This window comes from Malurus melanocephalus, unplaced genomic scaffold, assembly GCF_030028575.1.
Source record: "Malurus melanocephalus ecotype Western Australia unplaced genomic scaffold, MMel_1.1 scaffold_21, whole genome shotgun sequence".
Lineage (NCBI taxonomy): Eukaryota > Metazoa > Chordata > Aves > Passeriformes > Maluridae > Malurus > Malurus melanocephalus.
Window position 1 is genome coordinate 3451145 of NW_026623253.1, and position 26521 is coordinate 3477665.

At 42.2% G+C, this 26521-nt stretch overlaps 1 protein-coding gene and 1 pseudogene across 1 annotated transcript in view; one reads left to right on the forward strand and one right to left on the reverse strand.

Moving 5' to 3' along the window:
* Positions 1-8606: 8606 nt before the first annotated feature.
* The window catches only part of GABRR3 (gamma-aminobutyric acid type A receptor subunit rho3), a 35398-nt gene continuing 17483 nt past the window's right edge, over positions 8607-26521 (forward strand). Inside the window, exons 1-3 of the mRNA XM_057389916.1 lie at positions 8607-8945; positions 17915-18418; positions 24545-24657. Coding sequence (XP_057245899.1) covers positions 18291-18418; positions 24545-24657 — 241 coding nt within the window. The 5' untranslated portion in view covers positions 8607-8945; positions 17915-18290. The remainder of the gene's footprint in view (positions 8946-17914; positions 18419-24544; positions 24658-26521) is intronic.
* LOC130588909 (cytoskeleton-associated protein 2-like) lies at positions 14079-17389 on the reverse strand (annotated as a pseudogene).

Consider the following 26521-nt stretch of genomic DNA (forward strand, 5'->3'; position numbering starts at 1 on the left):
TAGTGGAGGCTATTAAGGAGCTAGGAATAGGATTAAAAGAACAGGCTCAAGCTAGCCAAAGCCAAGTTTTAGCCRCCCTCGCGCCTCTCCAAGCCGCTGCAACATTCAGCCCCAAGGCTTCACTCAGTGATCGGATAAGATGTTACTGCTGCGGACAGCCTGGGCATTCTCGATGGGAATGTCAAGCCGCAGGAGTCTGGTGTTCCAAGTGCCGTTCGAACTCCCACAGCGCCGGAGTGTGCCATCGGCGACCAGGAAACTCYRGAGTCAGCGCGCCRAACCGCCACAGCAGCCGCGCTCCRACACAAGTAGCTGCTGCACTCCAGCAACCTGCACATCCAGCCTGTAACCCGCCACTGCAGGGAGTCTTGGCTTGGACCTGGCAGCCTCTGTAACTGTAACACTAATGACACCTGAACCTGTGAAGGTCCTTAGTGGAATAAAGGGACCAACTGTCATCAAGGGGCAGGCAATGGGAGCCCTGCTTCTAGGGCGATCCTCTGCTTCTATGCTGGGATTGTTTGTGTTACCAGGGGTCATTGACRCAGATTACACAGGGGAAATTTGCATTGTGGTATACACCCCGTTCCCCCCACTACACATTGAAAAGGGCCAGTGCATTGCTCAGCTAGTCCCTCTGGAGCAATTGACAAAAGCCTTGCCTCTGCATCGTCAGCAAGCGCATGGGGACCAGGGATTTGGCTCCACGGGGGGGCTCGTATTATTGACTTTAGATTTAAGTAACCGGCCTAGACACGATATCACATTGGGATTTYGGGGAGAATCAATAACCCTCCAGGGTCTCCTGGACACAGGGGCTGACGCCAGCATAGTCTCCCCGGAGTGCTGGCCAAAGAGCTGGCCCCTGCAGTCRGCTATGGCGACAGTTACAGGTGTGGGAGGTTTAACGCTGGCGCAAAAATCACCAACATTAATTGTTACAATAAGTGGGAAGTCATTACAAAATGTTTTTTTCCGTGGTGCCACTGCCTCCCAGCATGCAATGCTTAATTGGTCGGGACATTCTCTCACAATTGGGGGTTGTACTAACTAACAAGCACCCTTTGGGTTAGCAGCCATTGCTTGGATTTTCCCAATCCCACTTACATGGACCATTAATTCTCCGGTGTGGGTTAAGCAATGGCCTGTAAAATGGAAAGTCTTACACAAGCACACAAGTTGGTACAAGAGCAATATAACCAAGGGCATTTAAAACTTTCTACGAGCCCATGGAACACCCCCATATTTGTTATTAAAAAGAAATCGGGAAAGTATCGACTRTTACATGATTTAAGGGCAGTTAATAACCAAATGGAGCCCATGGGGGCCCTGCAGCAAGGTCTGCCTAACCCTGCCATGCTGCCACGCAGCTGGCCACTGCTGACAGTAGATCTTAAAGACTGTTTCTTTACTATTGAATTACATCCTCAGGATACTAAAAGGTTTGCATTTACATTACCTGCACTTAACAGGGAAGGGCCAGACCAACGCTTTGAATGGGTAGTATTACCACAAGGCATGCGCAATAGCCCAACCCTTTGCCAGCTTTATGTGGACAATGCGCTGCGCCCCATTCGTCAAGCCTGGCCAAATATGATTGTATATCATTATATGGACGATGTTTTATTTGCTCAGGAGCAGCCATTCTCCAATACCCCGACACAAGTCATCTATAAAGCATTAAAAACACAAAGACTGGTAATTGCCCCAGAAAAGATTCAACTCACGCAACCATGGCAATATCTAGGGTGGTCTTTAACAAACAGCGTCGTCACACCACAAAAGCTGTACCTAAAAACCAAAATAACCACCTTACATGAGGCCCAAAAATTGCTCGGAGACCTACAATGGTTACGACCCATGGTAGGAATTCCAAATGAGCTACTAGACAAGCTACGGCCTCTGCTAAAAGGTACAGACCCCACAACACCGGTGACTGTTACTAAAGACCAACAGGCAGTTTTAAACCAGATTGTGGACTGTGTTGTTGCTGGAAGCGTACATAGAAGAGACCCTGAATTACCAATAAACCTCACAATATGGTGTRGGGAAAAATATTTGYTGGGGGCACYAACACAACATCAAAAGAAAACAGGGGAGATAKGGGTATTGGAATGGTTGTTACCCCCATTGCAGCAAAATAAAACACTTTTCCAAAAAATTGAAATGTTAGCAGAGCTTAKAAAGAAAGGCAGRGAAAGAGCRCTGCAAGTAACGGGTACAGAACCAGAAAATATCTGAATCCCAATGAAAAAGGACACCCTGACATGGTACCTCAACAACAGTATGGAACTACAAGAAGCTCTGCTAGGAGGTGGATGTGTTATAGCCATGAACAAGATCCCAGATCCACCATTAAAATGGCTAGGGCAGTGGGAATGGATGGTATGTCCTAAAAGATCATTAGTCCCACTGCCAAATGCAATCACCGTATTCACAGATGCAGGGAAAAGATCAAGGACTGCCACAATCACATAGAAACAGGAAAAACAGTGGAAACAACATATTATTGCTGCTACCGCAGAAGACTCGTTACAAACTATGGAGCTAGCAGCTGTGGTATGGGCCATGCTAAACATAGCTGAGCCCCTCAACATTGTAACAGACTCTTTACATGTGACTGGAGTGTGTCAAAGGATAGAAGGCACGTCTGTCCGAGAGGTACAAAATAAAAGGCTACACGAACTATTTGTAACACTGCGAAGAACAATCAAGCTGCGAGAGCAGGCATTCGCTATTATCCATATAAGAAGCCATAAATGGGACATAGGACTAGGTGAGGGCAATGCAAGGGCTGACAGCTTAGTTTCAACAGCCCAAATGACGCCAATACCCCAACAAATTCTAGCTAGAGAGGCACATTCAATGTTTCATCAAAATGCTAAAGGTTTACATCGAGAGTTTCAAATCCCCATCAGTGAGGCRAGRACCATASTCAGAGCATGTCCCATCTGCAGCCACCACAACGGAGGCTGTGGCCTGGGACTAGGGGTTAACCCTCGCGGTTTGGAAGCCAATGAGATCTGGCAAAYGGATGTTACGCATGTGCCGGAATTTGGTAGGCTCAAATAYGTGCATGTCACGATTRATACCTACAGTCACTTTATAYGGGCCACGGCACAGGCRGGCRAAAAAACCATCCATGTTGAATGACATCTCTGCAGCTGCTTTGCAGTCATGGGAACCCCGCAGAAGATCAAAACTGATAATGGGCCAGCCTACTGTAGTAAGAAACTCGAGCAGTTTTTGTGCCAATGGGGTATTGAACACACAACAGGTATCCCTAATTCCCCCACAGGACAGGCCATCATAGAGAGGGCCAATGGAACTTTAAAGAGATATCTAAAGAAGTATTCTGACGTGGGGGACCCCCAGGGAAGGCTGTCAAAATGTTTTTTTGTCCTGAATTACCTATGTATCTTTGGAAATAATTAAGTGCCTGCTGTCGCCAAACACCACCAGTGGACCGACAAAGAAAAGAAGCCAGAAGTCTGGATTAGGTATCGGGATCCAAAAACAGGCCTTTGGCAGGAGCCGGCAAAGGTGCTGTACTGGGGTYGAGGATATCTTTGTGTTTCCTCACCCACAGGACCCCTTTGGGTACYGGCAAGATGGACCAAGGTGGCGATCCCTAAAATACCTGTGCCTACATCCAGTGACGCAAAACCGAGTGAGGACAAGGAACAGGACGTCACTGACCTTCCTATTTATCAAAGAGACTTACCGGATTTTTTAAAGGACTAACAGAAGAAATGAAAGAGGCTGAGACTGTGAAGAGAAAAGCTGTCGACAAGCCTGACAAAGAATCGAACTGTTTTTGTTGTTCTGTTTTGTTCTTGTTGTTTTATTGTTGTTGCTTGTGGGGGATTTCTATGGAACATGRCTTCGAGACAGGGGTCATGTGGCCAGCGTGGAGCTGCTTGGCTACAGAGCCAGTCATCAGCCAATAACGGCAGAGGTAAAGTAACATCAGGCAGCTCCTACCCCTTCCCCATTAGGTCCTATAATAATGGACCCTTGGCTGATGCAATACCCGCTGCCGGTTGCAACATCTGTGCCTTATAAGGAGTTTTGATGACGCGTTTCAAATGTTACCCAATGAGAAGTGTATCCTTGTAATATTCATAAGATTCATTAGTGTGGTTATATAAGGTGTGTTCTGAGTTAATAAAGTGAGTCTGGYGGATCATCTTGTGGTGGTCAGAGTGCTGTCTCCCRTCGCTTCCCGACAGTTACCATGTAWAAAGTTTGCCTTCTGATATGTTTAACAGTTTGCACTTGCAGGTCTTTCGAGCTSACTTGACCCTTTTTAAAAGAAAACAGGGGAAATGTGGAGGGCCTGTCTAAGGCCKGGTTAAGGGATAGAAGGCCTGTGAATATTCTGGAACTGTCTGAGCCATTGGCCATCGTTAGCCACGAACAGCAGGTGCTGTAACGGTTCCAGTGGGGCCCTGTCCCGTGTACCCTCGTGACCACCAGACCTGCTAATGTATCTAATGGTAAAAGGGAGTCAGCACGCGAGACCTGTAACAGCAGAGTTGCCATAAAAGGCAATATATATCGTTAGTAGGGGTTGATAAGTGTTAAGTTACTGTTATTATCGTTAGGAAAACGTTGGATTAAACAGTTGTTACCGTTAGGAAGTCTGGTTATATAAACGCTCCTGTGTGCACAATAAAATCGAGAGCGTTCTACCAGATCCCGAGGTCRTTTGTGCGTCTCTCCCGTCGCCCTGACAAATGGTTGCTTYGACACACCAGAAAGGGTAAAATGGATTTTTGATGATCCCTTGTTTCTTCTCTTGAACTTTTACATGAGTAAAAACTACTCTGTCTTCATAAAGAAAGGGAAAAAAAAATAAATAAAACTTTTTATTTTGACACTGTGAAAGCCCCACTGGAGATGAATCATGAGCTTTTACTGCAATGTGACTACTGTTGCACCCTGACCTATGCTGCCTATTTTAATTTGAATTACCTTACCTGCATGGTACAAATCATCTCTTGGTCTTGTGTAAGATCTTAGAAAAAGCAGGGTATTCCAAGGCAATGAAAATGCATTATTTTCTGCAATGACAAAGCTAATAATAACACCCCTATTTAATCCTTTTCTATGCTTGGTAARGTTTGCTGAGAGTTACTGCCTTGACTCGACTAACTGTGTTCTGGGCAGGAGAAGATGGAAGTGAGAAATTGTCTTGTAAAAACACATGTCCCCAAGAGAAAATTTAAGGCAAAGAGGATTTTCGAAGTGTAAACAGAAGTGTGAATCATTGCCAGTGAATGTTAAGCTTCATGACTGCTTTTAACTTCAATTTGCATAGTTGCACTTTCAGGCCGACTTTAGGTGATGAGGTACAATCTTCCTAAACCCTACATTTTCTTCCTAAAGATAAGGCTTCAAATCAGAGCACTGCTTATCTAGAGTTTAGTWAGGAAAAGTATTTAGCAGTTGTGATATAGCTGCTTACCTGACTCCTGCTGTAGTAGTAACAGTTGTGTTAACATGTATTTTTGTACTGGTTTTATACAGGGTGGAATTAAGGCCCTGCAGGATCAGGGAATTGACACAGAAGGGCTGGAAACTCCAGGAACACCAGCAGTGGATGTTTGCCCCATGCTCTCAACTACAAATACCCTAAAAAATACAAGTTATGTATTCATAATGTTCACTTAATGCTGCAGGAGAGAAAGCTTTTCAGACAGCTTTCCTAACTCAGTGCTGAAAGCCCTGCAGGCTGCTGATGGTTGAATAATTGACCTTGTCTCTCTGTTGCACTCAATTGTGATATGCTGGACTCTCTACACTGCCCTTTACTGCTGAACACCTTGATCTGCAGCCTGAAAAGCAAACAGGTAGAAGAAGCATTGTGAAAAGAAGAGATAAWTYTTTTTTTTTTTTTTTTATTCCAGTGAGACAATCAGAATCAGTTTCTTTTTCCCTGACATTTCACAAATCGCAGAATGGAGCCCTGAGCTTCTTGCCTCTTGCTCAGAGCTCTCTGGATGCAGCAGGATGAGACTCACATGATACAAACAGGGATGCTCTCACCATACGTATTTTCAATGTGATTCTTTTTTACAAACACCTGTGAATAAAACCCCTCGTTGTCATCACTGGTGGGAAGCATCCACCCCCCCAATAATCCATCAGCACACATATATGGGGTGTGTTTGTGAGACACTGGCAGGGCTGGGAGTCGTGGGGTGTGCATTGAGGCTGCTGATTGTAACTCTGGATGTGCTGGGGACTCTGCCTGCTCTGGGGCTGAGAGGTATCTTCTGGCTGGGGCTGATYAAGTGAGTTACATGACGGTGTGCATTAGTAACAGCTGCACGTCGTCCTCCATGTGCTAAGTGAAGCTCCTTTGTTACAGRAAGAAAAAAATCCACTTCAGAAATACTGAGAGAGGTTTCTTATGTACCACATCCCTGAGCCTGTGGAAACCTAGGGCTTTGCTACAGGTTTTAATAAACTCACTTTTTAYTCATAAAGAGGCATAAAGCCTTTCAAAATTGACCTTATTTTTGACTAGGACCAAAGGTCAAGTCTCAGTTAACTYATACTCCTGGAAATGTCTCAGCCAGAGTTTGCACGTCCATTCCTCCATCCAAACAGTATTAATCATACCCCTGCCATCTCAGGGTGCTGGAGTAGCTCCGCATTTCCCAAGCATATTTTTTCCCCCTTTCTCTACCTATTCTTCAAGTCCACACACTATGGTGACCCCCACATGAACACCAAGCAAGTTTGCTGCTTTCATTTCTATAGCATATTCCTGAACACTCTAGGTTGTGCTCAAAACTTGGCAGACCCACACTCCCTGTAAAAAAAAAAAACTTTATTCACTCTTGTCAGTGGGAAAACTTTTAAGCGTAACCAGTCAAGACTAACGAAGTAAGAGGCAAGCAAAACAGCTTTTCTYATCTGCTATTTAAAAACACTTATCTTCAAGTCATCTTGAATTTTTGCACTTGACGACTTTTGAAGTTTGGGAGGTTCAAATATTAGCTCTCAAATTACTTCCACATCAGCAAATCTATAGCATTTATTTCCACCATATATATTTTGCCACTCCTGCTAGCATTGGTGACAGATGAAGGCCACTGCTGAGTTGCTAGGAATGCCCTGCGCTAAAATGATCAGATTAAAAGTGAAAAAAGGACGTGGGCTGTAAGGAGCCTCTTCCCCTTCTTAACATGTGCTGTAGAGTGATGCCACCTGCATCAGGTCACAGATGCCASTGCAGATGGTGTGTCACCTTATGTAACCTGGCAGGGGCCATACGATACTAGGACACCGTGTCTGGGTCAGGTTATACAACTGTGGAGGATGTGTCTGAGCCTGATGGCACAACCCAGCATCTGGGCAGGGGCCTGTGTCACCCTACGTGCAACGTGAATTACAAGGGCTCAGAGAAAGTGGGACCCCTTGCAGTCAAATAGATTACAATACTTCAAGGTCTCCAGTACAAGCAACYGCAAGCAAATAAGCACCAAAACAAAGCACACAGAATGGCAGTAAGAGGTGGTGGTGGCAGCAGCACATTCAGGACAAGTCCGAGGAGGGAGGTGTTTATCCGTGCTCCGGGGGAAGGAGGCTGTGGAGCTCCCTGCTGCAGGCTCTGTGGATGCTGCTGCTTCAGGCTGGAGCCAGGAGCACCATTCCCCAGCAGACTCCTCCTGTGTACTATCGCTAACCAAAACATGGACATAGATAAATAAGCTATTCCCAACACTAAATTATTTGTGAGGGGGTGTCCTCAKTTCTTACTAATGGATGCATTCACAGTTTTCTAGTGGTTTCATTTCCAMTAAGCTGACTAAATTTCATCTGTTCCCCCACCTTGTCATACTTTATAAAGCTACTACCTTTATTTCAATTTTAAGTAACTTCTAACGGTTTTTCACACCATAAAATACAGTGACAATTACTGAAGGAATTAAGATTACAATCACCACAGCCTGTTTTATTCTTGCACTAAGGGGCTGGAATTCAGTCTGTGTAAGGAACATCACAGAAACTATTTTGAAGAACACCAAACTGCTGGATATGGACTCGTGAAGTGGAATCTTCTTGGATTCTCTTGGACATTTGGCCAGCCTCACAATCACTGTTCCCCTCCCCCTCTGCTGCCTCTTTCTCTTTTTATGATCTTATACTTTCCGCCCACTGGCCTTCAGRCGGCTTTCGCCCTCCACCCGCGGCCGCGCTCCCCTCAGCGGGCTCTCCCTGCGCTGCCACCAGCGCCCATCATTTTCTCTCCTTCCCCTCCTTCCCATCCCTTCTCGCCCTCGTCACCTACCCCACCGGAGCCGCGGGCGGGACAGGGCACCTCCTCCCTCATCCTGCCCTCGCAGAGGGAGCCCCGGAGCCGCGGCTGCCGGCGGGGCTGCGGGCGGGGCGGCGGGCGCTGCCATCTCGCGGCCGCTGGGCGGGAACGGCCGCCATGTCGCTGCGGGACCGGACTGGACGGGACGGGACGGGACGCGCTGCCTCAGGGCGCTGCCGTGTGGAGACCCCCGCGGTTTAGCCTCGTTTATCGGGAAAATGTTGCTGAATGTGGAACATGTAAATTTTTTGTCTTAAGAAAGGATGTTCTTTGATGTTTGGTCTCTATACTTTCAAGCCTTCTCAACGAGAAAGGAGATTTAATCCGTGAAGCAGAGCAGCCAACGAGCGCCAAGTGGCGTCCAGATGTTAGTTAGGATGACAAATGAATTATCGGTAGAATTGCCTTGTTTAGGTTTAGATCTCCACGTGTTTTAATGGTCTGAGATGGATGAGGAAGTTAACAAAGCTCGGAAAGAAGGATGTGCCACTGATAGCGGATACAGAGAACGCAGAATTTGTGGCCACTGGGACACTTCGCAGAATCCACAAGATAAGGAAGAAACCAATGAAACTCGGCAATTGTGCTAAAATAAATTCCAACTGGGTACAAGGTAATCCCGGCAGGGGCAAATCGGGATCCCACTCATCCAGGCATCACAGACCCAAAAGAAGACTGAGCTCATGTACTAATTAGCATGTGAGGGAATCATTAACCAAAAAGAGATAGGATACTAATTAATAAGAGAAGTATGTCACTTGAATTTCACCAATGAATGCTAATTCCTTTGTTTGCTAAAAATGTATAAATACTAAATTTTTTGTTATAGTAGGGGTGCTTGATTTGTGGAATAGCAGGGAACAGCCAGGCTTGTAAAACTCTAAAATAAACATCAGCGTCTCTCTCAGTAGGTAATTATTGGGGTAATGAATATGGGTTTTGTGGAAAACAAAGGGGTTGTGAAATAGTGAGCAACCCTGGGTTTTTTTCCCCACAAAAATAAAAGGGGCACAAAAGGAGAGTTGGTGTGCCTTAAGTTCCATGTCAGCATCCAGGGGTGAGGACGCAGAGCTGGGACATCTGTCATGTTGGATTTCTCTCTATGAGAAATTACAGAAATCAATACTGTTGCATTCTGGAATCCCCCTCAGCTTTTCCTGAACCTGAAGGCAATTACTGGCTCGGGATTTCTGCACTGGAAGCAGCACAGCAGGGTGATCTTGCAGTGAAGGTGCTCCTTTTTGTTGGTGGTCTCAGCTGTACTTTGCCTATCTTTTAGGGATGGAACGTGGAATAGCCAGCACACCTGAGTAGTCTCTCGTAGCCCAGACATTTGTCAGGCATTATCTTTATGTTAACAGGGAAATAATGAACAGGAGCACTAGAGCTTGGGTAASTGCTAGAACTTAAGGAAGAAATTGTTCCCTGTTAGAATGGTGAGGCCCTGGTGCAGGTTGCCCATGGCAGGGGGGTTGGAATGAGATGATCTTTAAGGTCCATCCAACCCAAACCATTGTCTGATTCYATGAGCAAATTCCCAGCCAATCTTCTCTGCTGCTTAGCTTCTCTCTCCTTCAGGATTTTAATGTGAATCATTCAGATGGTTATTTAGAAATACATTGGTTTTTGTCAGCCACTAGGAAAACAGAAGTTGTAAAACCTTAGAAAAAAAACAGTTACCTCCTCTTATATAACTTAAATATGTATTTGCTTAAGAGTACAATTCTCATAGTAAAAATGGGCTTCCCAGTTTAAAATGAGCACCTGCTCTATGATGTTAACATATGTTTCTCTGGAAGGCATCAGTTGGAAAGAAAAGCCTGGAAAACAGCCACTGAGAGCTGTGCCTGATGGCTTTTGAAGCTGTGTTGTGACCTGTAGAGATCAGACTTTAATCAATAAATCTGTTTGTATTTTCATTGTAAGATGAAAAAASTTTGCAGTGCCAAAGCTGAAAGGCATGGGTTTTTTTCCACAATTCAACCCTATTTTTTTTTTCTCCTCATGTTCATTGGTGACAGAAAAGGAACTCTATAGAGATCCAATGAGTTTCATGAATTAGTTCCCACTGGAGATATATTGTTGACTCCTGGACAGCAAACAGGGAATGTTGGAGAAAATGCTTAATAAACATCAATTTGGCAGCAAGAAAAGAGTGAACGCAGTTGCTGAATTGATTTGTTTCAGTCTGTGGAGGGAAATGAGCMAAAAAAAATTCAGGTAGCAGTTAGGATCTGACTGGTAAGCACTGATGAGAAGCTGTGCTGTTGGACAGACTGCCAAGGMAATCAGGAAAAAATAATCTCATGCAATGTATATTGCTTTTGGGATTGAAGCACAGTCTTCGGTCCATACATATGGCAAAGTAGCCTTCTTGGGGATACACTGTGCTTCTGCAAACTCTGAGAATTGCTCGGGCTTAAGGGTCATCTCCTTGATCCTCCCTCACTTAGGAAAGAGGCCAAAAGATTTTTTAAAAAAATACCCTACAGAAATAAAGAAGCAAACTCTGGCAACTGTTCCTGATAAAAAAAAATGTACATACATGCAGGAGAAGAGAGTAGCTGTACCTATGCCTGTGGTCACTGTGAGGTGGCAGCAAGGCCAAGTTTTCTGCCACTGAGGCTGTGAGAAGTGTAAATCTGGGGAGAATGTGGCTGCTTGTTTTGCCAGAGATCACCCTCAAGATGCAGATGTTCCTTAACCAGAGGCAGTAAAACTGATTGTTTTACTTTCAGAATCCTTGCTGCAGAAGCTAAGTAAAGGGATTTAGGGCCGAAATTAATTCAGTGATTGTTCTGTCCAGGGCAGAATGATGAAAAAAATCCCTGATTTAGAGGCTCTGGAAATGGGGAAGGCAAAGAGTCAGGGAAGTGTGTGGTTTTTGTCTTTCTTGTCACTCTTTCAAACCAAATGTCTGATTGTACAAAAAACCTGTGTAGCCATCAGAGCTCTAGAACAAAGAGAAATCTGAGTTTTGCCAATAGAAGGAAAAGAAGGAAAGACCCCAAACAGTCATCTATTCAAGCCTGGTATTAAGAGGCTGTGTTTTTATGGGAAAAATACCCGTATTTTGTGGATTGTGGTCTTGTCAGGATCCCACACTACAGTTTTAAAATACTATAATTGGATTAATTGGATTAACAGGCAGTGAACAAAGACAATGAGAAACTGGACAAGTCTCAGGAGTGGGGTTTGGTCTCCAGTCTTTGGCCATTTTAGTGGAAACTGTCCAGCTCTGCTCTCAAAAGCTGCAAAYTTTGCACAGGTCGCATGCCTTGTTTGTGAAAGGTTTCCTGGACACCTGAGGAGACCTCATATCACACAATAACTGTGTTTAGGCAATTGTTTAGATGACCTTTACTTTTTAATAAACTGCACTTTACCTYAGTGAAAAATAACAACAGGTTGTTCAGTAATGAGAAAAAAAGGCACTTGCTCTGTTCCGAGATCTGCGAACTGGCATCAATTCTTGGTCTCTTCTTCCCTCCCACTTCATCCTGTTRGGAAATGTGAATGGATATCTTATTCTGGAAACTTGGTTTGTCATTTGTGTTAATATAAGCAGGACAAACTGTTCTTAATTCTAGCATTARTTTTGCAAGTCACCATGATGTAAATGCTGTTACCAGTGGTAAGCTCTGCACTGAGTCTGTTACCATAGAAAAGCAAAATGCTGCCCTGTTCCTATGCTACAGTATTGCATTCACAATCTTACAATCATGGCTCTGGTTAATCTCCTTTCTGTGATTTGCTGGTTGTTTATAAGATAGGAGTGTCTCTTAGGAGACTCTTATTTTCTTCCTTGTATTTCATTCTCTGATTAGAAGAATAAAAAAAAATACATGCTATGTAAACCTACACCCCCCATTCCACATTGCATCTCTTCTCTCTGCAGCTAATTTACAGATTGGAAAGTGCTAGTGTGCTGTGGTCTTTCAATTCCATATGTTTAAAATGGCCTTTAGGTGTGATCAAATTTTCTCAGAATTCCAGAAGCATTTCTTCACCCTTGGTATTCTTCTGTTTTTGTTTTTATAAAGCTGTTGTCAATCTGCTTTGCTCTGTGATCTGTGGTGGAGAGGGGTCTGTAGTTCCAGATTGCAGTTACCAGAAGGTTTGTTTTATTTTGCTGACTAAAGAAGGCATCTCATTTTCTGATACCAGGTGGTGTATTCACCTTTGCTTCTTTTCCTTGCTTGCTTGTTTGCAAACTGTTCCAATGAGCTGATGCACCGTTACCATGTGTYGGGTTTTGTCCCGGAAAGACAAGCATAGCAAACTTTTAATGGGCTACAGAGCAGGGATAATTTTATAGAAATATTTTACTGAGAGCAAAGAGACAGTGCTTTGTGTTTAAATGCAGGAACTGATCAGCAACCTGTTCAATACAAGCAAAGTGTATTATCTTGTTTTCATTCTTCTCCAAAGAGGGATCCTTTTAGAATTTATTACTGACAAATGCCTAGGAGATTAACCTGTTTTCTTAATGGTAATTTATAATGATATTATAATCTGCTCTATGTAATGCTCCCTTACCCGGAGGAAATGAAAACGGGTCTAGCATGAAGAAGCCCTTGTTGCTGTGGATTTGTCCTCACTGATATTCACATCCATCAATGGAAGTGTTTTTGATTCCCCCCTGCAGGAATGGCTCCTGGAGACTCCACGTATGTGGGGTAGACTCTGTCTGGAAGTATGCCATAGGATAGAGGAGTGGTGCTTAGATTTTCAGTGTGCTTAGGCAAGGCCTCCTAAGGTGTATTTATGACATCAGATGGGCAAAGGTGATGGAATAATGTCAATGCCAGCCCTTCTCTTTTTTTATTTCCTTTTTTTTTTGGCTAAATCAGATTTTAGCAGGGACAGTCAAAGGAACATTCAGCATGTTTTGGAAATCTTCCATGGAGCAGTCTTTTCAGCAACACAGCTTAGTGGTAAATTTATTGCTATAGGCAGCAATAGTAAATCAATGGGGTGCTGATAGCTCAATGAAAATAGCATTAAATTACCTGTGTCTGTTAGACTCCCCTCTCCTGGAGGGAGGGACGTCCATCCGCAGTTTGGCCAGAGGCATGCCAGTCATTCTGCAAAGCCAGCTCTCTGGAGCAGGGCTTCTAAGCACTCTCTTTTCCAGCTGGAAAATAAATCCACAAAGCAATTTTTACTTATTTATTTTTAATGGACTCATTTGAGTTCCTTGAGRTCAGCGCATAAAATCAACATGTTTCTACAGTTGCATAATATGATGTAACCACAGGTCCCCTTCAGAGCTCTTGGTGAATAACCTCAGTGTCTGGATCATACTCTCTGTCCCCATTCCATGTGCATAGTGGGGATAACAGCCAGTGGTTTCCGCTAAGGATTAAAGTAACATCTAAACCACAGCTTTCTCCACAGTGTCTGGAAACAATGGAAACTGGAATTAGCAGGGAAGACAGGATATAAATCTTATTCTTTTATTGCCGAGGAAAATGATTGGAAATTAGTTTATTCTGATGGATGTGCACGTAGCCAGATGTGCAGAAATGTGCTAACATATTTATCACACAGCCTACAGTGTAATTTGATTTTAATTTCATTTTCTTCTACTGTTGGGCCTGTGCTTGTGTGARGAAAGAAGAGAATCCAAAGGCTCTTTCTTTCTTTTATGTATTTTAATTAGTGGGCTGATGCTTTGATATATGTAAGCTGGGTGAGAGTAGGGAATTTAACCGGACTGGCTCAGGAACTTGTATTATCTTCACTAGGAATAAATTATATCTATGGGAGGTCATCTCATCACTTTTCCTCTGGAAGCCCTCCATTCATCCAGGCGAGCTCTTCCCTCTCCTGCTGGCTCTTTGGGCAGAATAGATTTTCTGTTGCCCTCAGTTTTAGAATTCTGTCCTGTTTTTGTACCAGAAACAACAGAAGTTGATTTTGCTTGGGCTTCTGGTCCTGCATCTTCACAAAATTTTGCACTTTTCTTCACACCCCACACTGTGTGATCAGAGTTGCTAGAAGCAGCCCTCAGAAGCTGTGGTCCCCTTCCCCCAACCACTTTTGGTTCTTTTACTTTCTTCGGTGCCACAGCAAATGTCAGCTCTTACTTCAGACCGGGCTGTGAGTTAGTAGCAGCTTTGTTAGATGGTTTGCTGTGAAATGGCAGGACACCATTTGATTTTACAGACTTARGATTGTTTGAGACTTTGATGGTCTCCAGAACTGCATTACAGCTTTTTGTGAATAAAGAATTTGCTGCTTGTTTGGTGGCAGAAGAAGCTGGCTTCTTGTCTGGAAAAGAATTCTTTTCCCCCTCAGTTTTTTCTGCTTTTTGGAAAGAATTTATCTTAGATTGGATTACTTTGCCACTGTATCTAACCAGCTAAGAGCTGGTTTCTTTGGTACTGTGAAAAACGAGGCTTACGCTTTTGTTAAAATTTGAAAGTTTAACGAATGACAATAGGGGACAAAAAAGCAAAAGGATATGGCGCTGGGTGCTTGGGGATTTGCCAAAAGCACACCCACTATTGACAGAGACCTCTTTAAATACTTTTCATATTGCATCAAAGTAATGCCTATTCATAGGCATCTSTGCATAGTCAAAATTTTCCAGGAACTGTTTAGCATGGCACCCCCTCCTRTGTAGCCCCCTGTTCCGTGGTTTCAGCAGATGACAGTTGTTGATASAAGCRTCCATAGCAGGGGTCGTTGATGGATTATGACATTTCTTGGACTGTCCATGTAGATAAATTTGTCTTACATGTTGGGGGTCTTTTCTGCTGCGTTCCTTCGTGCAGCAGAGGACAGGTGATCCACAACCTCTGACCAGAGACTTTCCACTACACATCCCAAAGCATCTCTTTCTTCCTCCCTCATCCTTTGGTGTCAKGGTCTGTGCTGGTMCRGCASCTCATAGCCTTGGGGCTATGGCSTCTCCACCCCTAAGGTGCTAAGCTTTGTGATTTCTTTATGATTGTGTCCTTTTCCCCGGCTCTGAGTTGTTTCCTATCTTTTAATGACCAGTGACGCCTGGGCCTCATTCAGGGTTTTTTTTTTTTGGTGACTGTCTTTGCAGCTTTTGTATCATTTTGCTGTAATATGCAAAAAGTCCTTCATGGAAATGTTTAAGTTGCAAGCCATTACACTTCAGTTATTGCAAGTTAACCACAAATGCTCTAAAACTACATCAGCTATATTACAACTATATGTAAGCTACAAAAAAATAAAAACACTAAGTGATTATTTCACAACTATGTCTACATAACTAAGCATCCATTTTAATACCTGCAAAAGCCAACGCTACGGTATGTATTTATAACAGTATGCTGACACTTGCATTTTGTTTTTCTCCCATCAAATTCCTCTAATTCTTTTTATTTACAGAAAGGCATATAACTACTTTATATCAATAACTTTATTTTTTGGAGTTTGACCTTCAAGATCACAGTTTGTCCCCGACATTTAACTTGTCAGTGGGATTGTGGAAGAGTTAATCCCCGATATGTACCTTGTCAGTGGGATTGTGGAAGAGTTTAACATTTGTTTCCGAGCTTACAATTGATTAGTTCCATGACAATTCATCAGCATTCTCTTTATCTTCCATTTCTCGCTTTGGAGATGTTGAGACCTGTGACTTGTCTTGCGGTTGACTGCTAATCTCTCTCCTAGTTCTGCTAGTGTTATAAACGACCCAGACTCCAAGTGAGAATGAGCCAAAAAGAGAAAGTTTATTTGAGAACCCAAAAAGCCACAAAGGGAGAGTATACAGCAACACTGGGCACATGGCTGCTTCCCAAAATGCACCGAGGGGYGGTGGGCACCGCCTTTTATGCCCTCCTGCCTTATAGATATGTATGTTACTTTTCCATAGTTCCCGCCCTACGTCTGGCACAGGCGCAGTCCTGGTGACTGTGTTACCTCGTGTTCCCATTGGCCCGGGCTGTTGYGGGGGGCTGTCAGTGTTCTCATTGGCTGGAGCCTTGCAGCAACTAAACTTTCATGTAACTTTTCCCCTTATTGAAATGCAAGACCGACTTCCCCCAAAGTCAACCCTCTGCAATAACTTAAGTACAGTTCAAGTCCGTATTTACAAAAAAAAACATTATCATAAATCCAACATTAAATTATACAATACRGTGAAAGCCAAATTCTACAAAACTTATTTATAACAGCTAGTGATGGATGTCTGGTTTTCTTGAATGGGCACATCTGGAAAGGTCTTTCTTAAYAGATATTCTTCAACTTTCTGTTGTCTTTATTTGCGGAATGCAGRCTCAGAGCTGAGGAACCGCACACAGCCTTATCATTACAGTTATTGCTTTATTTTCCTATTTCCACCCAAATGATAGTGCAAATTAATGGAATCTGTTACAGGTCTTGCTAAGTGCAGTTTGTGATTACCATGTCTAGAAACTCCACCCTGGGGATACACCAGAAGTACTGACTATCCCTGGGTCAGCCTGAAAATGATCTTCCATAAGTTTGCTCAGCAGGAAAGRATTAAACTATTAAACAGCTGAATGAGGTGGATAGTAGGGTTGAAAGCCTTTGATCCAGGCCACCCAATTCAATCTAATAGTGGGAATTAGCTGTCCATTGCTAACCTCCACCTGAAAATCATTTGCATCTGAGAATTATTTCTTGACCCAGATGAAGTTAGCTAAAAATCTCAGGGAGCTTCTGAGGAGGCAGATACCCACATCACAGAATTATTGTCCCAGGGTTTGTGGGTGTTAATAGTCTCAGCAGACACGGTGTTGGGCTTGGTTTTATTCCTAGGTTTGTCTTACTTAGGAAGAAACCTCTTCCTAGAAGGCCTGAATTACTTCTCCATCTGTTAGATAGGGGTTGGGCGTTTCCACTTCCTAAACTTTCAGTCTCAAATTTCTGATTTTCTAGATAAAGAAACGTAAATGTCTGCTCTTAGTTTTAATGACGACTGAATTTACTGTTGGCTTGAAAAGGATAAATTCAGCTAAAAGGATGTGTCCCCAGTATTGTCCAGTTTTAAGCCCCTAAGAAATCTTACTATCTTTTGTAGCTGCCGTGTACAAGTTCCTGCTTAAGCAACATTTTGCTAATGAAATGTTTTGCAATTCAACCTCTTCTTGAACAGGTAGGACAGTCTAAATGCAATAAAGATAAAATTAGGATAAGTGAAAGATATTGGATGTTAGACATGCACATACTTTGTGAATTTAGGGTAAAATAAATAGCTGTAGAGCTTAGTAAAAAGAAGAAGAAAAAGAAGATGGGGGGCAAATTGTATTCTCTGGTATTGGGGAATATCAAAACAGGAGATAATTTTTAGTTTGGGCTTGTACTGTGATATTGTTCTGTTCAAAGGGAAGTGTTKTATGTACTGACAAAATGCTGGCAGCTCACAGAGACAGAATTGATGTTAATGGTTGGGAATACAGGGCAATGTAGCCAGTTAACAAAAGAGCGTGATCTGTGCAGAAGATGATTCTGAGCAGATACACACATCTATAGAAAGCAAGATTAATTTAGAGACCTTTGTCATTAAAGCAGCTTTTTGTATGGTTTTGTGTGGGATTTAAGGGGGATTAAATGTTTGACATCACTTTGCCTGCACAGGCTATGTTGAAGAGGTTACTGAGCGGGTGATGGAGAATTTAAAAACGCGCCTCTGCTGAAAGAGTGGCAGCAATGGATCAGAGGAAAGCAGCCTGGCCAAGCAAACTGCCCTACCTACCACAGTGCTGAAAACAAGGTGCTTCTGGTTGGACAGCAGGTGCTGCAGGGATGTGGAGCTGAGGGAATATTCATAATTTGCCAAAATAGGAGGGGAACTCAGCGAGGACATCAGAACTGGGATGCCCCTGTCTTCTCTCTTCAGTGATGCCTTGCTTCCYGTGCATCTTTGGTATGCTATGCTGTTTCTAAACAGTAATAACACTAAGAAGTCAGCAAGGTGGATTGGGTGATCAGGTGCATTTCTCTTTTGGAAGAGATGGTCCTGGTCATGAAACTTCTGTTCCTCACCTGCCTATGGCCAACAGCAATGCTACACAGTTCTCACACTCAGCATCACCGTCTTCATCGTCGGCAACAAATGTCGTTCTCAAGAAAACATACCAGGTAAGAAACAGACTTTATCTGTATTAATGGGGTGAACTTCCTGCTGTCAGCTGCCTTTCAGCACACCCTTTTTGTTCGCTGTCCTGTTTTTTCAGTTTCTAGATTTATAGTATGCATAGTATTGATAGARTGTTCCCAAAACAGAAATGGTGAGCTGTTAATTAATTTTTCATAACCACACCTTTCATACTGTGATTTCACAGATGTTTCATGTATATGCAGTTATGTACCCACTCACACCAGCTCTTTTACCTGGTGTGATACAAGGCTACTGTTGTGATGCTAGATATTACTGTTGTAATATCCCAAGTATTCTTGCACTCTAACTCCTGTCGCAAGAAGCAGAAATACATTCCAAAATTCTATGCCAATATTACAAAGTGACTTCCATTACCTAAACAGCAGGGTAGCTACACTMTAAAGATACAGAAATTCTTTTTCTGGCACTAAATGAGGTGAATGACACTTTATTTGTAGTGATGACATAGCCTGTTCCCTTTCTGGAATATATTTAATGCTTTTGGACACTGAAGATTGTCTCTGTTCTTAGTCTTTCCAATCAAGTAGCTGGTTGAAAATGAATAATGATACAGAGGTTTTTACAGGTAAGTTTCTGTGCAAAGTGTCAGTGCTTTTTCCCCACGAAGGCAGTTCACTTCTGCCATGTGAGGTCTCTCAACCTATTTCTGGATTAATCTAATACTCTGTGAACAGACCAATGGCTGCCAGTGATAATTCAAGAAAAGTTTCTCTTTCTTRGGAATAATTAGCTCCATTTAAGGAAGGAGAAGGGATGCAATTGTTAGATTTCTTCAATGTGCTTGATCCCCATCTGAAATGAGCAGCAGACCTCACAGTTGATTTGTACAATATCACATATTGAAGAAAAGTCACATAACTGGACTCCTTTGATGTGTTTAAGCTGTTTTTTTYCCTCAAATTGCATGCTGTGTAGCTTTTAACCTCCTGTATCACCACTTACGCAATAATCCAGCAGTGAAACGTCTCTGGAACGCTACACGTCTTGATAAAATCATGTTTAGCAATGCAAGGTAACAGATGACACAACAGAGGTGCCCAGAGATGCTGTGTCACTCACTACTGGGTTTCTTTTTGAAATTATGGGTCCAAGTTGAGTATAAGCCAAAAGCTCATGAAAAGAATGGATATTGAGCAGGCTGTTTCGAACAGTCTGAGTGCAGGTGCACAATTATTTGTAATAACAAAGGAAAAGAAACAGAACTAGCCCCAGTATCRACATAAGGTTTAATCTGGTGCTTTGCTAGTTTTTGGAAGCCGTTAAAAGGAAGAATAGGAGCAAGGAGGAATGCCAGGACTGCATTCTCATCTGATGCTGGCTGGTATGGTAGTTTGCTTTACACAAGGCATGCTTTGGCATCTCAMATCCTCATTTCCGAGGTCCTGGTGATTTTGAACTGGGAAGAAGACTKCAGAATCTGAGCCACAGAGGATCCCAAAGCTTAATAGCTGCAAATCAGCTTTTCTCTACAAAGGATCCAAATGTGTTTAATTTCTCTTTGTTTCATTCTCTGCTTTTGTTCTGAAGGCAGCATTATTCTCCGATACATTGCAATAGAGTCTGACTTTCCACCAGCATCTTTTTCTTTCTGGGGAAAAAATCTTTCAGCCAGCACTAGGGTTATTAGGGACACAGCTGACAGATGGCCTTGGTTAAATGGGTGGCCTTTTAAAAAGAATCCCATGTGAAAATGTTACTTAACCTACAAGTTCCACTGTTTTAATAGAGTAACCCAATTCTCCCTCCAAAGCTATTTGTCTGCATTCTCCTGTAAAGAAGATTTTAAAGCATTAACCAAAAGTACATGAGAAAGCGATTATTCTCATGGTCCATTTCCTACAGCAAAGAACAAAACATTTGATTGTCAAAATACTAGGTTTTTTTTGACAGTGCTATTGCTGATGTTACTGAACAATTAGAAATGTGTTTTCATGTGTGAGAGTGAGAACTGTACAATTTTGATTATTATTATTATTATTTTGATTTATCTGGGCTTCAAGATTTGATAAATGTATTAAAACATTTAAGAGATCACACTGCTGTATAACCCCACAGACTCCCCTTGGAATAAGATTTCTGTAACTTTTACCTTTTGGATACCTTTGATTTAGTAGTAGCCAGAGTGTCTTGGGGACGCAGCACTAAAAAGAAGCTTAGGACCATGGCTCCTATGGTATTCTTTTCATAAAAGGCATCTTAATAGTATACTTCTTGTAAACTTACCTAGTTTCATTCTGAGTATGAAAGGGTGGTAAAGAAAAAACCTTTCTTTACTATCACCATAGGATTAGCAAAGCTTTAAAACAGAACAGCCATGCAGGATCTTACCAGGGATCCCTATACTATACTGAGTTTATAACAAGGGCTTGCAAGCACCACCTTGGATAAGTAAGGACAGGGCAAACAAGATATTTTCCCTTGATATTCCCAGCCGTATCAAATCACCAGATTTCCTCCAGCAACATCTTACGTTGGATGAAATGTTTGCAGATTTAGTGGTCTTCAGTGGGTTTCTTTTCCATGAACTTGTCCGATTCCTCCTTGAACCAGCATAAACTTTTGATGACCAGACAAACAGATAGGACACAAACCACATCAATCCCATGAATGCCATTGGTTTATGAAGCTGCACTGATGGCATTAAGTGATTAAATGCTTTAACCAAAAATTATCTAAGTACCCTTGAGCAGATCTTTGACCTTTCATTCGCTAATGGTTTTCAAGGGTAGGTAGGAGCAGCTAAATTTGTCATTAAAAGCCTGCACACATCTTTGTCCATTGTTAATTAATTCTGAATTAGCTGCTTTGGTTTTGTAGGCAGTGATTGCTCTTTGAGAGTTCTGTCAAATACCAAGGTCCATGCAATAGTGTTGGGTAGGGAACTGTCAAAACAGTATTCCTCACTCTTTTTCATCCAAGAAGTTAGTGCTCCCATTAATTTAATATGTAAGTACCAACAAGAGCAACTTTCCTATGTGATCTGAAACACTGCAAGTGCTTTTTAGGACCTCTTTTGGAATGTAATTAAAGATTGCCATTTAATTTGCATAGTTAAAGTAAAACCTTGCCTGAAATAAGCTGTGGAAAGCACAGCTATAACTGGAAGCTGTAGTTTCTGGACCATGTGCCACACTGAGGCCAATACATTTTTATCATTGCCCAGATYGGTACCAATACCAAGGGATCTGTCAGAGTTGTCTTTATTACTACTACGCCAGGCAGGTAAAGAGAGATTTCCTTTGATTCACCATCCCTGGAGGTGTTTAAAAGATGTGTAGGTGTGGCACTTACGGACAGGGTTTAGTGGTGAACATGGCAGGGCTGGGTTCATAGTAGGACTCGATGATCTTACTCTTAGGTCTTTTCCAACCTGAATGGTTCTCTGCTTCTGTGTGGGCTTTTCTTCTCCAACACCATAGCCTGACATCTGCCATCCCATGAATGTGCAGAATCCATGGCTGTATTTAGACCCCTAGACCGTGGTGTGCTGCTCAAAGCTGCACAATCAAGAGACCAGGGTGCCAGRCCACTCAGATATAATCTGTGTTTTTGCTGTGCTTCTGTGAGAATGAAAAGTATATGGTAACTGACCTGAGGAAGCTTTTCTAAGACCTAGACTAGTCAGGTCTGTTTCTCCTGCTTTTTAAAGGGAATTGGTACCATGAGAAGGAGCACTCAAGAAAACATCTGCTGATGATTTCACGATACTGTAGTGCTGATGAATAGTTAGATGTATTTGGAGTAAACAAATACATACATGACTCTCCCTTTGAATCAACAGTTAAATAACTTTAATGCTGCAGTGGGGATAATTTAATACTGTRACTCTTAGCCAGGGAGCAACATCTGCTGGAACACACTTCTTAGGCTTGGGTTGGGGAAGCAGGAAAAGGAGAAAAAATGTGAAARGGAAGTGTATTATTTTTTAATTACTTTAAAAATTTTTGTAAGTTTTTGTAAGTTTTGGTACCTTTAAAAGTGGAATGTTACCAGTGTCCATGAAATTATTTCTAAGTACCTTAAACATATATATCTGCATGTAAGTTTATTTTCCTTTGCAGTAAAGGTTTCTATTCTGCCAAATGAAGAATTGAAGGTATTGAAGAAAAGATGCAGCATGTTTGTAATAAAAGTGCTGCTCTGATTCCTTCAAGATCTTGCCTGTGTTGAACAACTACTTTTGATAGCAGCTAGAAATAATTATAGAATTCTACCATTTGTGTAGAAAACATCAGCTTGAATAGGCTGTTCAAGTAAGTGGGCACAAAAGATGCTTTTCATATAGGTGCCATGGCTGCTTATTTTGTCTTCATCTGGGAAAATAGAAGGAATATCGAAATGCCATAAGATCTGTACTCAGTGGCATATTAAATAGAAAATTCCTGCCCTAAGTAGCTTAGGTTTTGCCTCTCTTGTGTCCAGGGAAAGTCTTCCTCAATCACAGACTTGCTTCTAGTAAGAATTTATAACAGATGAATCAGAGTTCCAGCCTGCTTCTTCCAATGAAATCATTGGAGCATCAAACAGGCATTTTCCTTGGCACATCAGATGACAAATAACCTCATGCTCCCAAACTGTATTAGCTGTACCATGGCATTCTGAACATAATTCATCATTTTCTCCTCTCCTGGATCCCAGGCAGCAGAATTTTCTCATGTAGAGCATTGCAGCTGTTCAGTTCTGCTGCCCATTCAACCCTGACACAGGCTTGCTCTATGGTGATTTTACTTCTCTGAAGCATGGGCTTTCATTTCAGCATCCACATGATTTTCATACTTAGAAAACTAAAGTCTGTTTTGGGAATGCCTTATGGACCTTCTGATTGCCCTGGTAATTTGATTCAGACAACACTGCCAGAGATTCAAGAATACAAAGGTAAATAAATTTGTTCAAGCCCAACAGTTCTGAGTAGCCCGGCAACCACCTCATCATTCCTGTAATTTAGAAGTAATTTCTTTATTAAACAAAAACGGGGGGAAAGAAGAAAAATAAGTAAATACAGGCATACACCTTATCCTAAGGTGTTCCATACCCTGCCTTAAGCAGTGTTTGACTACCAGGCCAATCTTCAGAACAGATTTCTATCATTCAGTCTAAAGTAATAATTAGAGTTGCTGGCAGCAAAGTCCCAGARAATCACAGCAGGCAGGAAAGAAATCATGTCTAGGGAAAGTTCGTTGCCTGTGGCAAAGCAGTTCAAGTCATTCCTGCAAATCAATGTCTGACCTATTCTTAAATAGCCTGAGTGAAAGGAGTCTCAGAACCTTCCCAAGCAATATGTTCCCATGTCTCACTGCTCTCACCATGAGAATACTTCTGTGAGAAAGGTGTTCCTAATGTGTACAGTAGGACAYAGGATCAYCTCATTCCAACCCCCTCCCCACCATGGGCAGGGACAATTTCCACTTTCCTACGTTTCTCAAAACCCCACCCAACCTTCCCTTGAACACTTCCAGGGATGGGGCAACCACAGCTTTTCTGGGCAAATTGCGCCAGTGCCTCCCCACTTYCACAGTGAAGAATTTCTTCCTGATATCTAATTTAAACCTACTCTCTTCACTCTTAAAGCCATTCCCCCTGCAAGTYCCTAGATCCATTATCATAATTTCTCAGTCCTTCTAGAAAAATATTGACTCACTTGAGCTCCCAGTCAAAACCCCATATTTATAATAAAATGAATAATTGTCTGTGTAGTGTGGATAATGTAGGAAGTGGTTAAGCCATGGCTATGTGGTGTTATTTCCAAGTTTGATTGGCAAGTGTTTATGTGAATAGTAACTTCAAACAGCTCCATTTTCTTTTATAATGATAGCTGCACTCTCTGAGAAGAACAGAAGAGGATCTAGCAGTTCTTCCTGGGACTTGTTATTAATAATTGGTGTTCTTCATGGACCTGGGCACCTTCATACCTCATTTCCCAACCTTTCCCAATATATCTTTCTCCAACTATATTAGCACAGCTGTTACCCTTAACATGCCAGATTCAGCTGTCCAGTATTCTCAGATCCTTATTTCATTTGACTAGCACTGTGAATGTCAGGGCAGAAAAAATAATTTCAATTTCTCACTTTTTTTTTTTAACATAGCAAACGAGAAATAAAAATGAGGAAACTTGACAGCACAAAAGTACGACCACTTAAATCTGAGCAGCTTCTTCACATAGAGGACCACGACTTTGCTCTGAGACCTGGATTTGGAGGTAAGCAGCACATGCCTTCTGGKTAAGAGTTTATTCTCTCTCTCGAAGTTTACTTGAATTTTGTCGCTGAAAATGGAATGACAGACTAAATGGCAGCACGCCTCATTTGTTGTACTTCAGGAAATAAAGGAAGAAAAAAATACAGAAATTGTCAAAGGCAAGGGGCTTCTTTGTGTTTAGTGCATCAATAGGAGAAACTGTTCAAATTGTCTCCTTTGCAAATCTAAGTAAAAACATACTATTAGAATAAGGTTCTTTGAGAACAGTGATTAAGGTATCCCTGTAAACTGCACAGTTTARTAGTAATTAGCAAATTACTTAGTCTTCAAATGTTTTGAGAGATTGACATGACCTACCAGTTCCTAAATCTGTTTGCTCTGTGCAAAATTTAAATTAAAAAATACCCACAAGCCTTCAGTTTATTATCATGTTTTTTCTGTGTTGTTGGGCACTACAGTGATTATTTCTTCATTTAACTAAATTGCCTCTGGATCAAGGGAGTATTCAGTGGGATGTTCACAGTTCAGATTCAATTTTGACTCTCCTTCGTGGAAGGGAAAATGTGAAAGTTGCCCCACTAATAAGCTTTGTCTGAGCCTTGGCGTCACCAGTTCTGTTTCCATGATTCATGAAAAGAGACTGAACTGCTCTGGATTAGGWAGCCAAAATAAAGTATATGAGGACCAGTGATCAGTTGTGTAGACAAACAGATCTGGGGGATCATGAGGTCTGTGGAGCTGCTCTTGTTGACACCAGCTGCTGGAATCTGGGGCCTGGTGATTGTGCCAGGAGGGAGTGCGGGTAAGGAGAGCCTGGTTGGATGCACTGGGAGAATGGCAAAGGGTTTCTTGTTACCATAGCAATTATGTCTTGTCAGACAGCAAAAATCTTACCTGTTTTGAACAACAGTTGAGATACAGTCTGTTTCTTGGCAACAGAAGTTCAGATTACCTCTTGCCTAATACCTGTCTAGTCTAATATCTGTTATTCTAGACATCTTGTTACCACACAAGGAATTTAAATTTTCGGGAGTGTCACCTCAGAAAGGAAGCATTTCCATGAAAGCAGACAGTGTTCTGGGATRTACTTTATCACTAGATCATCCCAGGAAACAATACTGATGGTGTACATAAAAGCAGCTTTGAGAACACACCCTGTTGTTATTTTCCATGGGCAGTGAGGATCTTTTACACCCAGAGGATCTGTACCAGGCTTTCCCCCTTTGTCCTTTTATTTGTCTTGTCAAATAACTTCATATGACTTGTCACAGGGCCCATTCAATTCCTCTTGAAGCCAGCTGTAGTTTTTCCACTGACTTCATTGCACAGGCCTCTCACTCATCACATTGCCCTGGGTATGATTTCAGCTGTACTTCTGTCTTTCAGAAATAGGTTTTATTAGGAGAGTGCCTCAGCTCTGCTTCTCCTCTGTCACAATGGAATGGGAGGCACTTTTTTCAATCACATCCAATACTTCCAAATTTTCAGAACTTTCTTAATATGTGGAATATTCTGCATGAATCTTYCTTAGATTAAAACAGATCCATTGGCATTTTTACAGCACAGAGTGAAAAAAGTCACAGGGAWATGAATGTCAGTCCCAAATTTATACTCTGTATTCCTGCTTCACCATTGATTTCAGTGAYTTTGCAGTAGTAAAGAGTGGTGTGGTGTTCATAAGGCAGCAGCAGGGATTTAACACACAATTGTGACCTCATCAGTGGACAAATTTCTCTACTGAAATGTGAACCTGAATAACATCCTCAGGATTGTGTTATGACAGCAAACGTGGGGTGTGGGTTTCTCTGAAGAACASTGATGATTAAATGTGCAGCAGAAGGAAACTTACCTAGAGGAGAGGGRGA